Source organism: Ambystoma mexicanum, chromosome 4p (genome assembly GCF_040938575.1).
Source record: "Ambystoma mexicanum isolate Mex_15411 chromosome 4p, UKY_AmexF1_1, whole genome shotgun sequence".
Classification (NCBI taxonomy): Eukaryota; Metazoa; Chordata; class Amphibia; order Caudata; family Ambystomatidae; genus Ambystoma; species Ambystoma mexicanum.
The window spans coordinates 906,033,715-906,049,589 of NC_090927.1; the positions used below are offsets into that span (position 1 = coordinate 906,033,715).

At 43.9% G+C, this 15,875-nt stretch overlaps 1 protein-coding gene across 13 annotated transcripts in view; it reads right to left on the minus strand.

Moving 5' to 3' along the window:
• ANKRD6 (ankyrin repeat domain 6) overlaps nucleotides 1–15,875 on the minus strand; it is a 1,122,185-nt gene that overhangs the window by 160,316 nt on the left and 945,994 nt on the right. For 7 of the 13 annotated variants that reach the window (XM_069606490.1, XM_069606489.1, XM_069606491.1 and 4 more), the window contains one exon: nucleotides 6,657–6,800. In XM_069606490.1, coding sequence (XP_069462591.1) covers nucleotides 6,657–6,800 — 144 coding nt within the window. The remainder of the gene's footprint in view (nucleotides 1–6,656; nucleotides 6,801–15,875) is intronic. The other 6 variants (XM_069606486.1, XM_069606494.1, XM_069606498.1 and 3 more) reach the window with 1 other exon arrangement.

A 15,875-nucleotide genomic window follows, 5' to 3' on the forward strand; every position in this document is an offset into this window, starting at 1 on the left:
CCGGGTTGCAATGTGGGCTGTGTTGTATCTTACCTGGGGTGGCGTGGTGGGGTTCCGAATTGGCGTCATCATGTGGGTGCTGAGAGGGTAGGCACTGTCCCCTGGGGAGGTGGTGATTGGTATCATTAGTGGGGTTGTGACATTACTCAGTATCTGACATGCATGCATGCGCAGTGGCATTTATACTCACCGAGCAGCCATGTATCGCCATGCCGCCCAGCTTCTATGTCCCGGTTTAGGGTAGACATTCTGTAGATGAAACTGTCGTGGGTGGAGCCTGGATAGTTGGCTTATACTGAGGTGAATATTTCCCTTGGCATCACATACTACCTGGACGTTGATGGAATGCCAGTGCTTGCGGTTTCGATAGATGTGCTCAGTTGCCCTGGGGGGACGTAGAGCCACATGGGTGCAATCAATGGCACCTAGCACTTTGGGGAATTGTGCCACCCCGTAGAAATCCTGGGCGACAGCCTGCCTTTCTGCAGGTGTTCTAGGCAGGTATATGTGCCTGCGGACTGATGGGCGTGCAGTGATGATGGCCAAGACCTGGTGTAGGCAGCGTGACTGCGTGGCCTGTGACACCCCCCCCACCATGGCACTTGTCCGCTGAAATGATCCAGTGGCCAAGAAGTGCAGTACATTAAGGACCTTCTCCAGGGGGCTGAGTGCTTGGGAGCACAGGGTGGTTGATGTGACGTCATCCTCTTACTCACTGACCAGGTCGAGTATTATGTGAGGTGGAAACCTGTACCTCCCATACACATGGTCATTAGGCATCCCAAAAACGCTGGTTCTGGGTGTAAAAATTCTGGCCCTGACTATCCTCCTCCTCCTCCTGCGGTATCCCACGGCCACTGCTGCTAGGAACGGTATATTCATCCTGGTGTCTGAGCTTGTTTGTTGTTTGCGTGCACTTTTATGCTGTGCGGGTCAATGTACGCCTACTTCCTGCTGGCGTACGTGTTTCCGGATTGGCCACGTTCGATTCCATGAATACGTGTTGTAGGCGAGCGTGTAAAACTTCCCGCGCACCACTGGAATACACGTACCCAGCCCAATCACGTGTGAAACTTCCCGCGCACCCCTGAAATACACGCACCCAGCCCAATCGCGTGTAAAACTTCCCGCGCACCCCTGAAATACACGCACCCAGCCCAATCGCGTGTAAAACTTCCCGCGCACCCCTGATATACCCGCACCCAGCCCAATCGCGTGTAAAACTTCCCGCGCACCCCTGAAATACACGCACCCAGCCCAATCGCGTGTAAAACTTCCCGCGCACCCCTGAAATACACGCACCCAGCCCAATCGCGTGTAAAACTTCCCATGCACCCCTGAAATACCCGCACCCAGCCCAATCACGTGTAAAACTTTCCGCGCACCCCTGGAATACACATACCCAGCCCAATCGCGTGTAAAACTTCCCGCGCACCCCTGAAATACACGCACCCAGCCCAATCGCGTGTAAAACTTCCCGCGCACCCCTGAAATACACGCACCCAGCCCAATCGCGTGTAAAACTTCCAGCGCACCCCTGAAATACCCGCACCCAGCCCAATCACGTGTAAAACTTTCTGCGCACCCCTGGAATACACGTACCCAGCCCAATCGCATGTAAAACTTCCCGCGCACCCCTGAAATACACGCACCCAGTCCAATCGCGTGTAAAACTTCTCACGCACCCCTGAAATACACGACCACGCTCCCAAAGGCCCGATCGCGTGTGGAACTTATAGCGCACGTGTGTTCCCGAAACCCGTAATACACGTTCCCTGCTTTGCGTTTGCTGTCCGGTAAACTGGTCCAGGGTTGGCGCAGCCCTTTGCGATGGTTTTGCGATCTTGATGGCTTTTCCTTGCGCGAGGGCGTTCTTGGGGGAGTAACTGGCGCTGGTGCAGGGTTGGTGCGCCACTCTGCGCCACGTCTGCTTTTGGAGGCGAGAATCCATGAATACGCTGTGCGTGGAAATTGATTTTATCGCACGCGGCTGGCGCAGGCTTTCGCACGGGCACGCTGTGCGCCAGCCGCGTGCGACACTTTTGTGAGGAATTACATGAATCGGCCTGCAAATGTCTCTCCCACCTTTTCTTTGCTTTGGATGACTTGCAAATCAACCACGCTCGTGGCTGGCGTTTTATAAAACGCCAATAATTTAAAAAATAAATACATGTTTTATTTTGTAGTTTCTAAATAACAAGCTTGTTATATATGGTGTTATATATGGTATAGTATTTATATGGTAAGTATTTTATTTGCAAACTTGGTTGAATTGGAAGCGATTTTTAAAATGGAAATCCGTTATGTCTAATGTAAACTTGAAGGGTTTCTGTGTAGTAATCTGAAAGCCTTTGTCCATGATTTTGTATTTACTTTGAGGTGTTAAATTGTATGCCGTTTGCCAAATTCAAGGTGTTGTGAAAAAAGGTTTTTCCAGAAAGGAGTGTCTTTTTTTGCAGGCAGGAGAGTTTAAATAGAGGTAGACATGCTTTCCTGAGGGAAAGCTTTGATACTCAGTTTGCATAACACTGGTAACAGAATGGGCCTCATTATGACTCCGGCGGTAGTCGTACCGGTAAAAATGGCAGGCTGCCGCCGGTAAAATTTGTTTTTTCCCGGCGCCTGGCAATGGGGAATCACTGGAAAAAGAAACTCCCCATTCCCATTCGAGTCCCATTGGACTCAATGGGAATGGGGAGGACGGATGCACCGGCACTGTGTGCAACAGTGCCGGTGCATCCGTCAAAGTCTGCGGGCGGCAGCCGGTCCGCCCGCCAGGTCTGACCTGGTGGCCGGTAGAGCATCCCGCCCGCAAACTTGTACTCTGCCGGTAAGGTAACGGTGCCGGTAGCTCACCGGCACCGTTGTAACTGTGAATGGCAGGGTTATAATGAGTGTTTGTGTTTCCACCTGAGTCGAACATAGTTGCATAAGCAAGTTACAAGGTGTTTTGACACTAAGTGCTAAGGTACATTAGGGATTTAACACAATCCCTGTCACAGTTACCATCAGGTAATGTCACCTGCATAGGGGCTTCTTGCTTAGTTAGCAGATGGAATTCATTTAAGGACCGACCCTATGAAGGAATTAATTTAGCTATTAGTATGCTGGGACAGGGTTCATGTACCAAAGTCCTCCCATGGTGCTACTTGTAGGAGGCAGACAAATAGCAAGTGTGCATAGAGGAACTAGAGAAAGGATGACAAAGCCAAGATATGGCGCTGTATCTGCTAGAAGAAAGGGTGGAGCAGCAGAAACAATAGAACCAGGGAAGTAAGAGGAGCAGTGATGTACAAAGAGGAGTGTGGTTGGCATCGAGGGATAGAGTATGGCAGAGTCGACAACTGGAGAGAAGGTGATGGCAGGCAATGACAGGTAGGAAACCAAGGAATTTATCTGGAATGAGCACTGATGTCCCAGAGAGCAGGCCAACTCCAAGCCATACCATGAGGAAAAGGCCGGGGATCAGTCAACGTGTGGGCAGCATGCAAGGCAAGAGGGGGCTAATACTGCTTATAGCTCCATCATCTTTTTTTGGTATTGTAGAACCCACAGTCCCAGTTAGATTGAATATGGAAGGAGCCCTGTCAAGGAGAATTCTGATGTTTAGGGGAGTTAGTCAAGGGGGTATTTTGGTACCCTGTCTTTTTAATTTGAACATGTCAGACATGGGTGACTATTTGGTACCAGCTGTGTTCATCTCCCCTAATGTGAATAATCTTGCAGTGACATGGCTGAGTTATGCGGATGATTTCCTTATTTTTGATTTCAATGAAATATGTCTGCAGCATCTGATCAAGGCTTTTGTGAAGTGTGTGACAGTTAACTCTTTGGAGATTAATTCACAGAAAACCAAAGTAATGCAATGTACTCTGAAGAAAAAAGCTACTTCATTTCAATGGTGAGTTTTAACAGAGTATCAGGAGAGGGTGGACAATTTCATTTATTTGGGATTTCCCATACTCTCCAAGCCCCATCCGTCTCAAGTGAGGGAGTGGTTGAAGACCCGTGCAATAGCTATGTGTAATCAGATGATCCGGTTGGATGTTAGATATGGCACGTTTTTGATACTTCCTACCCTGAGATTTTATGAAGGAAAGATTATCCCCAAACTCCTTTATGGTATAGAAGTGTAATCTTTATGGGAGTTAGATAATTTTTTATGTCTATTAGAAGGCATAATTTGGTGTAGAGTTTAAGGGCTACAGAACCTGGTACCATTGGTAGCAATCCAGTATTAATTGGGTATTAATTCTCTTACCTCTAGAGCCATGTGGAAAATTGTATCGTTTATTCGGAAAATTATTTGCCCACTGGAGAATTCTTTATATACTGATTTGCATATTTTAACACAAACTAAAAAAGTTGGATTTTTATGAGACTATGTGGAATTCTGCACATCCCAGTTGAGTCAGATGGCTTTCTCGGAGGAGGATCTCTTCAACAATCCATTGAGGGGTAAGTTGGGTCTGTTTTGCAGGGATTGGATATCGATCCTGGTGGGTCTTCATGGTTATGACTAGATGTGTCAATTTAGGAATTAACATACAAGGCGAGGGATAGTAACACTGTATCTAACCATTTATCCGGTGTATTTGCTCGAAAGTCCTTCTTGAAATTAAGATGGAACAAACACCTGACAAAACAAATCTTGGGGAGATAAGGGCTACTCCCTTTCAAAGCTATTACTTGTAGATTTTGGGGTATGACTGACACCCATGAAACTCTTACACATTTAGTTGTCTCTTGTATTGCTTTACACATGAAAGGTTTGTGGTATCTTGGTAAGTTTGCACATCTGTATCAGCCAGTCGGCGAGCAAGATCTATGGAATGAATGTCTGGCTGGTAGAACTACCTCAATAGTTATAGCGATAGCTGTGTTTATAAAAGGTCTACAACTTGATGTGAAAGTCTGAAGCTAGATTTTATGGTGGTTTTATTTATGATAGAATCTCTCAAATATTTTCAATATCTTTTCCTTTTAAAAACAAATGTCAGGACTTATACTTCTTAATGAAATGTGTCAATTATTTCAATTTCATGAGATGGAATCTTCTTAGATATTGATGCAATATTTTGTTTTCTTTCTTATTTCTATGTCTTTTTGTATTTGTTAAAGGCGATTTGATCAACCATAAAACAATTAAACAAATAATTGGAGAACCCACAGGCTTTCAACCATGGGCAAAATCTTGAAAAGCTTCCCAAAAGATGAAAGGGAAATGTGGAATTAATGAATCAAGCTTATTGCTTGTGGTTAAGCATGGTTATCAGGATCATGTTAATTTGTCTATTTGGGGAGTTAAAATCAGTTGCAATTCATCAAGTAGCACAGAAGTGGTACGTTCAAGTCCCGGCAGCAAGTTATTTTGTACTTTATTATAAAGCTATGACCTAAGGGTCACTAGAAATTGATAGGTTGCTGTTGTGGCACAACATGCAATGTACTGCGTAAAATATGAAAATGACTATATAATAATCCAAGAGAAAATATCACTTGAAAAATATCTTCTTGGTTCACAGCAGTGAAAGGGTGGTGAAGTGGTTTGTTTGGTAGGGCAGGAAATAGCCAAACAAAACCATCAAAGGGTCCAAACAATACTAATGAAAAGGTATTTAAGGAGGAGGACAGAAATGAAATTGAAAAATAGTTTTACAAAAGAAATTATTGCAAAAACAATGCATGAAGTACAAAACGAAATTAATTGGTAAGAAGAAATTGAGAAATATAGAAAAAAATGGTTATAATAAATACATGGCAGCCTTCAATATATGTGTAAAACCTGGAAATATTTTCATATCACCGGCTAGTTGTGTCATCATAACTGACATGTAATAAGAAAATAATGACTATTGCTCTGTAACCAGTTACTACGCTTCAGTTGTGACATCACAATGCTTGGGCTTCAGTTGTGACATCACAATGCTTGCATCATCACAGAGCAGAACTGCTGCACTTAAAGCCTTGACAAGCTTTTCAAATTCTGTGCTTGTAAAATAGTTTTCTATGATACTTTACAGACAGTAATTGACAGGGAACATTTTACGGTAGATTGTTTAATTTGTTCACTTGTGGAGTTTAAAACATTGGAGCAAGAATCAGCATGCTTTACTTTTTTTAAAGCACAAAATGAAACACTTTTTTTCCGATTCATTTTTTTAAACTGCTCAAACTATTTTCCAGCAACACATTACAAGCTGCATGCTAGCTTTTTAAAATCTACACACATTCTACATTAATTATATGAAGCATCCAATGGAAGATCTCTTACATTACATTAAGGAAGAGGCCAGGTAGTAAAGGAGATGAGTGTGTGGCCATGCATTATAGGGTATAAAAGGCCCCCCTACTTTACGTAAAAAGGATATTTCAAAGAACTCCTCAGTGGCAATATCCTTATAACGTACGGCAGGCGGAACCATATCCCATATATGATAAAGGAAATTATCATATTGAATCACTGTACTGGGTGTTATATTGACAGCTTACCATTATGCATACAGGCTCATGCTTAAGCTGTCTGGTGATTGTTCTAGGTAAATATATGAAATGAGTTGGGTGTGCTATGTGCTCCACATTCCTCTCCTGATAACTCTAAGTCAGCTGGGTGAAATCAGCACACCCCATTACAACTGTATGTATATTGGCCTCACCAGTACCTTCTCTTTGTGTTTCTTCTTCCTGCTTTTTTTCAGCTTGAGTTCAGGAGATGTGGAGCGAGGCTCATCCTTTGTGTCTCCCTTCTTGGGAGGGGCCTGTTCACTGCTGTGAGTGTCATCAATGGCTGAAACACTGCCCTAAAAGTCACCCGGCGGGTTAAGAAGACAAGAAAACATCAAAGAGGAATATGTGACCCAGAACATATAGACCTGATTTCTACTACACCTTGAATAATTTGGAGATCATGACATTGAGTTGCTGGTCTCTAGCTAGTGACAGAGAACTCTTCAGATATTTATGCATTTAATTATATCAGCCATTCACTATTCGTATTCATTCATAATCATGGTTGCGTATTAAGCCAGTGCGCAAATTGTTGGAAAATGGGGGTTGGCCTTCTTATGCCAGGATATTGAGCCAGTGTATTGTCGCAGTGCCTTAATATTTGACAGCGTTGGTAGGAGTGGCAGCACCTGTATGCATGTGTGGGTCAAAGTAGAAAGGTCATCTTTATCTGGAAAGCTGTAAAAGAGTGAGGATGCACTTGTATTCTGGCAGCTTTCTGCTCAGGAGGACATGTCCCTTATATTGGTAGTGGGGCTAGATGTATTTCAACAATGGCTGCAGGAGATGGGATATCTCTCTTTGGGTCATCACAATAGGAGTGGTGAGGCGCCTCAGTATTTGGGAAGGCAGGTAGGGGCAATGGATCTCTCTGCACTTTAGAAATAAGGAGGCCTCTGGAGCGCCTCTGTGTTGGGAAAGGGTGTAGGAGGATTTTTACTTATTCAGTAGGTAGAATGGACTTTGAACTTTTACAGTGATGTTTTTGGTGAATGGGGGTTAACAGTGTTTACGACATTTGGGAGAGGAGATGGCATTCTTGAGAGGTTTTAGTACTGTCATTGGGCTTCTGTGCACAGGAAGGAAAGTCAGAAGCAAGGGCCTCTGTAGTTTGGATGAATGTTCACTGAGAGGATCGTGCTCTGGGAACTCAGTGCAACTCCCCCATTCATCCAAATCATGCCTGAAAACATATGCTATTCATCAGGAAACGAAATTCACCCAAGCAGTAGGTTTTAATATGAGAAATGAATAAGGCATTTAAATCCCCTCGCGGTCTATCATGCCTGGTTATTATAGGTTGGAGAAGGTTCAAGAGGCAGCTCTCCACTGTCTGAAAACAAGGACATTATTTGCCTACACAAGAATCTGGCAACCGCCAATGAGGTTCATGGGGAAGGCACCTCTGAACTTGAAGATACACTGCATGCCTGATGGGGATTCCCCATGACTCTACCCAAATCGTTTTTCACAGACCTTAAAAGCACCTTCTTGAGAATGGCTTGGGCAGGCAAGCAGGCAAGAATGATATGGGAAATGTTAGCCGCTCCACTAACTAGGGGTGGCCTTGAGCTTCCTGATTTTGAACAATACTGCCTCGTCACTCTGGCCGATTACTTATCGCACTGGTACCAGCCACGCCCTGATAGACCACGGTGGAGGTGGAGCGGGCATCGGTGGGGCCGGGGCGGTGATCGGTAATCTTACTTGGGGCCAAAGCCAGAAGGAATGAAATAGATGTTGTAGTGTGCATGTGCAGGCCATGGAGGGAGAGCGGTGTGAGGCTGGGGTATGGCATCTTATATTTGCCTTCGTTGCTGGCGAGATATGCAGCTGGGATGGAGATAACACTTGAAAAAGTGTAGTTGAATGTGGCGACACGACTAGGGCTAAGCACATTCGTTGTCTTCTACCCCAAAAATGTGTTTATCACACTAGAAGACTTTAAGGGACGTAGTAGCACGTCACCTCTGGGTCCCTTTATATATTATAGGTTCAGGAACGACACGGTTCCCATGCTTCCCTGCACTGCCCCCTACTTTCACCTTACTTCACGAGATGATCATTGCACAAGGAGAGAGGCATCTGGTTTCTCATTTATATTAGTTGCAACCTTATTGGATCTTTGTTACCGGTCCTTCTTGGCTTAGATGGGAAGGTAGTATGCCATTAACAATAAGGGATAAAGAGTGGTCCTACATTGTTGATCAAACAAAGGTATAGAGGAATACCGCATACCAATTGATACACTTCAAATGTATCCATCAAGCATTCCCCATGCCATCACAGTTACATACATTTTACCCCACAGTGCTGCAGGGTTGCCCAAGGTGCCTGCACCCGGTGGTGGATTTTATGCATCTAGCATGGTTCTGCCCGAGGGTTTTGGAGTTCTGGGAGAGGGTATTCAGGATTCTCACACAAATCACGAGGGAAAATATGGAAATAAATCCTATGATAACTTTAGTGCGATACACTCGATTTGTGCCTGGATTCGCTAGGAAATTGACTGGCCTTATGTTGGTCCTGGCACAAAAAAGGGTTGCGATAACTTGGTGTGGGAACTGAAACCCCAGCAGTGATGGCTGGTTGATGTATGTTGTGCACTGTCATGATGTGGAGCTAACCTTTATAGACACCAGGCCACTCAAGGCCTGACCCCTGGACACATGGTTCCCTTATCAACAATATCTACTTAGGAAACCTGACAATTCACTGATGAAATGTTCTGATGAAGACCAATAACTGTAACTTGTAACCTGGAAATTATGGATGTCTGTCACCACATGAACCATTGCCTGTTGGGTGTACCATACCTATTTTGACACTGTGTTGTAATGCTGTGTGCCTGAACAATATTGTTTCATTTTTGTTAAGTTTTTACTTTCACTTTGAAGACACAGGAGTCTGTTTTCACTTGCCTTCTCACCTGCCTGACGCTCCACCTCCCCACGCCCGCTTACTTCAAAAACCGGAAGTCAAGCGAAGCGTAGCGGAGTGTGTCAGAGTGTCCGGTGTCAGGTGGCGGGCGGAGCGCGGAGTGCCAGACCACAGTGCCGCCAAAGAATTGCAGAACATAAAAGAAGGTAAGCTTTATTTGCACGTGCCATTGGGACTCACTGAAGGGGAGCAAGGACACAAAATGCATTTAAAGAGAGACAATGAACAGACTGAAGGGGCAGAGGGCATAGTGAGGGATACGGATGTGACTTGCTCCACCCCCTCTTGGGCTGCAGAGGCAGAACTCCAGCCAGCGACCCCTGACCCCTTATTAAATCAAAGTTTCTGCCCCATCAATATTCAAGTACAAATTGGAGCTAGCACTGCGCTATACATAGACAATGGGCAGGCGGCCGCTGATACCCGAGAACCACCCAAAGCCATGGGAGCCGCCACAGATGAAATTGAAATTGTAGCAGGAAGCCTACAGACGGAAGCAGAGCATTCGACAAAACAGGCCACACAAAAAATCACAGACAAGCCAGTGGAAGACCAAATGCAAAATCTGGTCAGTTCTCCAAATCTAACAGCATTGAATGTCTCTACTATTGAGCCCTGGGTAAGCCCAAAGGAGGCAAGAGCAGGTCACAATGCAAGCCAAGCGACTGTATCTAGTTGGATAGAAAAACCAAAGCTACCAACAACAGGGGAACGCCATATGCTGAACAACCTGAAAAGAAAAAACTCAAACTCCGAGGCAGAGGACGAAAGGCCATGGAAGGAGTTAGCACAGTCGGAAGGCCGTGAGGGGGCTAATCCAAGAACTCAGTTCAGCCCCCCATCTAGATACATAGTTAAGAGGACGAAATACCCGAACAACCAAAATGAGGGTGCTCCCAGAACATCATATGGAAACCATTTACGGCAGGACCATTGCCAACAAATTTAACAACAGGGGCTCCCAAAACTCCAAACACCATAAATGGAGGAACCACAGTAACCCCAGCAAATGCTAGGGAGACACTAAGCTTCAGCTTTGGCAGACGGAGCCCCGCCTGCACTAATCAAATGAAGAAAACGACAGGAGTCGAAATATCAGATGCAGTTTTGTTGGAGACGTCAATGAATATGAAGAACGCACTAAAAGACAAGACCATAGGCACCAAAAACGTTGACAAAGAAAGAGGAATGACTGACAAAGTTGACATCGAAGACAAATCGACGCAAACGTTGCCATTAAACCAAGTGGGAAATGAAGACCAGGTTAAATCAGATCGAACAACGGAAGACAATTTCCTAATGGTCGCAACTATGTCAGGAATCCTAGCACCCTTCATGAAACTGTATGAGGACATCGCGGACACATTAAAAGACCATTCTACGATACTTGCAATGGTACATACCAAAACAATATTTGTAGAGGGTTTCATTTCAGCAATCCAAAACAACTTGGACAACAGCACCGCAAATATCACCCAACTGCTACATGACATAATCAAACCTATACTAAAAGAAAGAAAACTAGGGAGGTTAAATCAAAAAGGCAAGGACTTTATAAGAAAAGACTCAGGAACAATGACCGTGCATGAGGTTATTCCAGGTGTAGAAAAACAAAACAATGCTGAATCTAACGAGCAAGAAAATTAAGGAGAAAGGAGCATGGGTACACCAGTAAATTTAGAAGAGGACTCAGAAACCCAAAGTGTAACCGTTATGGAACCGCGAGCAACTCAAAGTGAAGAGAAGGGGGAGGTAAAACAAAACGAAGATAGACCCCCCCCGACTGAGGATATCACCAGTAACATTCTTCCAAGAGAAAAACCAAAGAGCAAATTGTCTCAACCAGGAACAAGAAATGAGTCAATGAAATCATCAGAGATCGAGGTGGAAGAAAGTCCCCTAAACAGAAGCGCTAGGGAAGGGCTAAACAACTCAACAGAAACAGTGGAGGCCATTTCTAGTAAAAGACCGACAACAAGGCCTGGAGACTCCATCACTACGGACAAATGTCTGGAGAAAGGAAAGAAAAAGGAGAATGTGTGCGAGATCTTCAAAACAAGAGACATAAACACAGAAGATAAAAAACTAGACAGCCAAACAAAAACGAAGAACAATGGGACCGCAGATAACAAATTAGGGGGGCACCACAAGAACATAGGGCCCTCTAGAAAACAAAAAAATCAACCACCAGCAAAAGCCCCCAGCAGTAGTAAATGCCGAGCTTTCATTAAAAACCTGACAATACCAAAAGAACAAGCGAGTATAATTGACCAGCTAAGAAACAACAAGAAAAAGGTGAGACCCGACCAAAAGACTGAAGAACAAAAGATCTTAGAAATCGAAGAAGTTGATTGCTCTGACGATGACCTGCTGGACCTCTCCACTTACCCGGTTTCAGATGACGAAGACAAACAGGGCATAAGAGGCATCGATGAGGTAAACACAGGGGCTGATGATTCCGCGAGTGAGGAGCACACAGATTATAGCGAAAGTGACACCTCATCTATAATGCCAACACAAACCGGTTATGAGACACAGAGAGAAAACAAAAGAGTACCAAATACTCATACAGAAAAGGATGGACCGAGAAAAAACCAGGAATCAAGTGAAAGAGGTCAGAAGAGCGAACGTCAAGGTCGAGAAAGGTTTGTGGGACGGTCTGTGACCCGAAACCACAGAACCAGTCAGGAAAGTGAAACAAGATACAGCAACAAGCGAATCGAGACGGAGGAAAGAAGAGACCGGCAGTACACAAAAGAGGGGGGAAGAGATCTACAGCACAGACCCACACGCAAAACAAGTGCTGCTGACAGTTCCAAGCAACCAGGGCTTGTTCTGGAACGGATCCTTCATTATGAGGACCGATTAATCCTCAACAGAACCAACATAATAAGACTCCTCCACCACATACCGGCCCTAAGACTAATTACAACAGACGACTTGGCGATCGTAGAATTCATCGAGGAAGATTGCACCGACAAGGTAATCTTGCATACAAGATCAAATCTGGTGAGACAACTGCTACTGGAACAAGCTCCGCAATTAAGACCAATGGGTTTCGACCTACAAGAAAGTGATGAAGTCCTAAAAACCCAGGAGAGAGTAAAGAAACACTCGGTGAGACAAATCAACAGAAAAGACAGAGAGACCAGTAGTGCCAAGACTAACAAAACAACATCAGCAAGAAGGGGCACCCAGAACACAAAGCTCAAACAAAAGAATTCAACAACAAGAAGAAGAAAACGAAGCAGCAAGGTGGAAATGGTTGAAAAACATGATTGATGACAAAACAAACACCCAATAATATAAAACAGTAAAAAGCGTGGGTTCATGGAGCCTGGGAAGTTGGAACACCAGAGGCTCTAACCACCTTTTTACTAATGGAGCGCTTCAAAAAGAGAAACTTAGTGTGTTGTGCCTACAAGAAACATGGCTGGTGCAACCACCGACATTGGAAGGATACGTGGTATTGCTAAACCCAGCAGTCAAAGGTCCAAAAGGTAGACCTATGTCAGGTCTACTGGTAGCCATCAAAAATGACCTGGACTGGCAAGTGCTGGAGGAGACAAATCCAAACTTACTCATTCAGATGGTAGTGTTACAGCTGGATAAAAAAGCCAGTAAAGTACTAATACTCATCAACATATATTGGAATCCAGCAAACTCACTACACGAAAACCTGCCAGATAAAATAGCAGAATTAATCGATGAACAGAGAGAAAAGTGGACTGATCCTATGTTCATACTGGTAGGAGACTTAAATTGTTCGTGCCTGAACAAGGACGACCGATCAGAGCAGGACATAACAACAGCTTCAACAAAGGAAAAAAGAGGTACAATGTGGAACCGTATGGTACAATCAAGGGATTGTGTAGTACTGAACGGAAAGGTGAAGGGGGACCAACCAGCAAAACCAACCTGGAAGGGAACACAATCAGTAGAGATCCTGGACTATATTTGCATCTCAAGTAATTTGTCGGAGAACATCCAGACCTTGGAAGTAATCTCAACAGTAGAAAGTGACCACAACTTGTTAAAACTGACGTGCAAAAACATCAGCAATAACAAGACCGGAACTTATAACCAGAAGTTGGTCACAGACCAAAAAGGTATCAAACTAAGGATCAGACCAGAGAAAACAAGAGAACTAAACCATAATCTAAAACAAATTATCTCGACGCTTGAAAACGAACAAGGGCAAAAAAGGATTGATTACACCCCGCTTTTCAGAACATTTGTTACAGAAAGGAAGCTTGGAAGTAACCATCAAATATCAACCTACCAACACCAGTACGACAGTCGTATACGAGAAAAGAAAAAAGCATTAAGGAGAGACATCAGAAGACTAAAAAAGATTAAACACGACAACTGGAGTAAAGAGATTCATAAGCTAAAACAAAAATACAGAAACTGGTTACATTTACACAAGAAGACCTTGCTAAATCAGGATGCAGAATGAATGCTGGGAAAAATAAGAACTAAAAATACAGCTGAAATATGGGCCATCATCAACGAAGTGGAGAAGCCTCAAGCAATAAGTCAAATGAACCCAATTAGTGCTTCTTCATGGGTTAAGCACTATACACAGCTGCAAGGAGAAACTCACACTGACCCAAAGCGGAAACCAACGACAAATAAAAATGAGGCAACTATAGATATCAGTATTGAAGCAATTGAGAGCATCCTAAAAAAACTGAAAGATTCGAGAGCCCCTGGGCCCGACGGGCTGACAAACGTAATACTGAAAAGTAACACAGACGAATGGGCTAAATTTCTTCATCTTCTATTTAATTACATACTAACGACAGAAACAATTTTGGATTCCTGGCGAAAGGCAGTAGTGGTGCCCATTTTTAAAAAGGGTCTCAGAACATCAGCTGACAATTACAGACCAATCGCATTACTAGAGGTGGTGGGGAAGGTCTTTGCGTCTACACTACTGAAAGCATTAGACCATTGGGTACAGCAAAGTGGACGACGTGATCCTTGGCAATCGGGTTTTGTGAAAGGGAGAGGCACAGCACTTAACATCTTCCTGATTAACTTAATGAAAGCCAGAACAGACTAAATTCAGATAAAAATGGGCTTAAAACAAGGATGCCCGCTGGCTCCGGAATTGTATAACCTGTTCACATCAGACCTGGAGGAGTCATTTGAGTCCACTCGCTGCTTTCCACCAAAAATAGCAGGAACGCCGATTGGGAGATTGCTTTACGCAGATGATATCGTCCTGATGGACCAAACCCAAATCGGCTTGCAAAGACAGCTCACTACATTACAATCGTATGTAGACTCAAATGATCTGGTAATAAATCCAGAAAAATCGAGAATTCTGAAGCTATGCCCAGGAGGTAATAGAAACAGAGGGAAAAAACTAGGATGGTCTCTGAAAAACAAAAAAAATCTTGGAAGTTGAAGCTTTCACGTACTTGGGAGCCTGTATAGACAATACGAATAACAACATGCCAAGAATAGTGGGGCTAAAAAGATACTGCAGATTCACCATATCACCTTTAATATCCTTTTACAGGATGAAAGTGGTGCCAATATTAACATATGGGGTAGAATCACCAACCCCCCCCTACAAGCTCAAACATGGTCAATCCTGGAGGGCCTGTTTTGGAGGAAAACTTTACAGCTGCCCAAATCAGTCCCAATACAGCAAATAAGGAGAGAGCTGGCATTGACATCACTCAAAACAATTACGGTATGGAAAATGCTAAGTTTCTACCGAAAATGTCTTGAAGAAAACACCACGGGAGGATTTGGGGTGCTGATAAAAGCCCTAAAAGACCAATCTGACATAATCTTAATAGACTGGCAAAAGACATGTCGAGGGATCCTAGTGAACCTCAGTGAGTCAGAGGATGACTTATGGATCAACCCAGACAAAACTAAAAAGAAACTATACATGGCAGATTGGATCGAGACCCAAGAAGACAACCACAAATACAAAGGTTACGAAAACTTCTGGGTTCAACCACGAAAACTGAATCAGATCCTGAGTTATCTGACTTTATTCCCTAACTGGTACTTCCGAGACCTTTTTCTGAGATTCAGATTGAACATTTTACCAACGGGAGAAATATTACAAAGAAGAAAAAGGTTGGATATCCGTGAAAGCTGCAGAATGTGTAAAATAAAAGGAGAGATAAAATCTCTGAAACATCTCACACTACAGTGTACCGGTTTAAGGAAAGAGCGAGAGCAGTGCTTGGGGGACATCATTAGAAGTCACATGACAAGGAACGTTGATGAGTGGTGTAAGACTCTTGTAGAAGGAGAAAAAATGAAAATAACATTGGCACTCATAAGACTAGTGATTCTAATTCTCAAGAAACTAGAGGTTATCAACAACATGACCCAGGCACAATAAGGTGTTACCAAGCTCTGCTATCAGGATACTGTACATCAAACTGAAGACACTT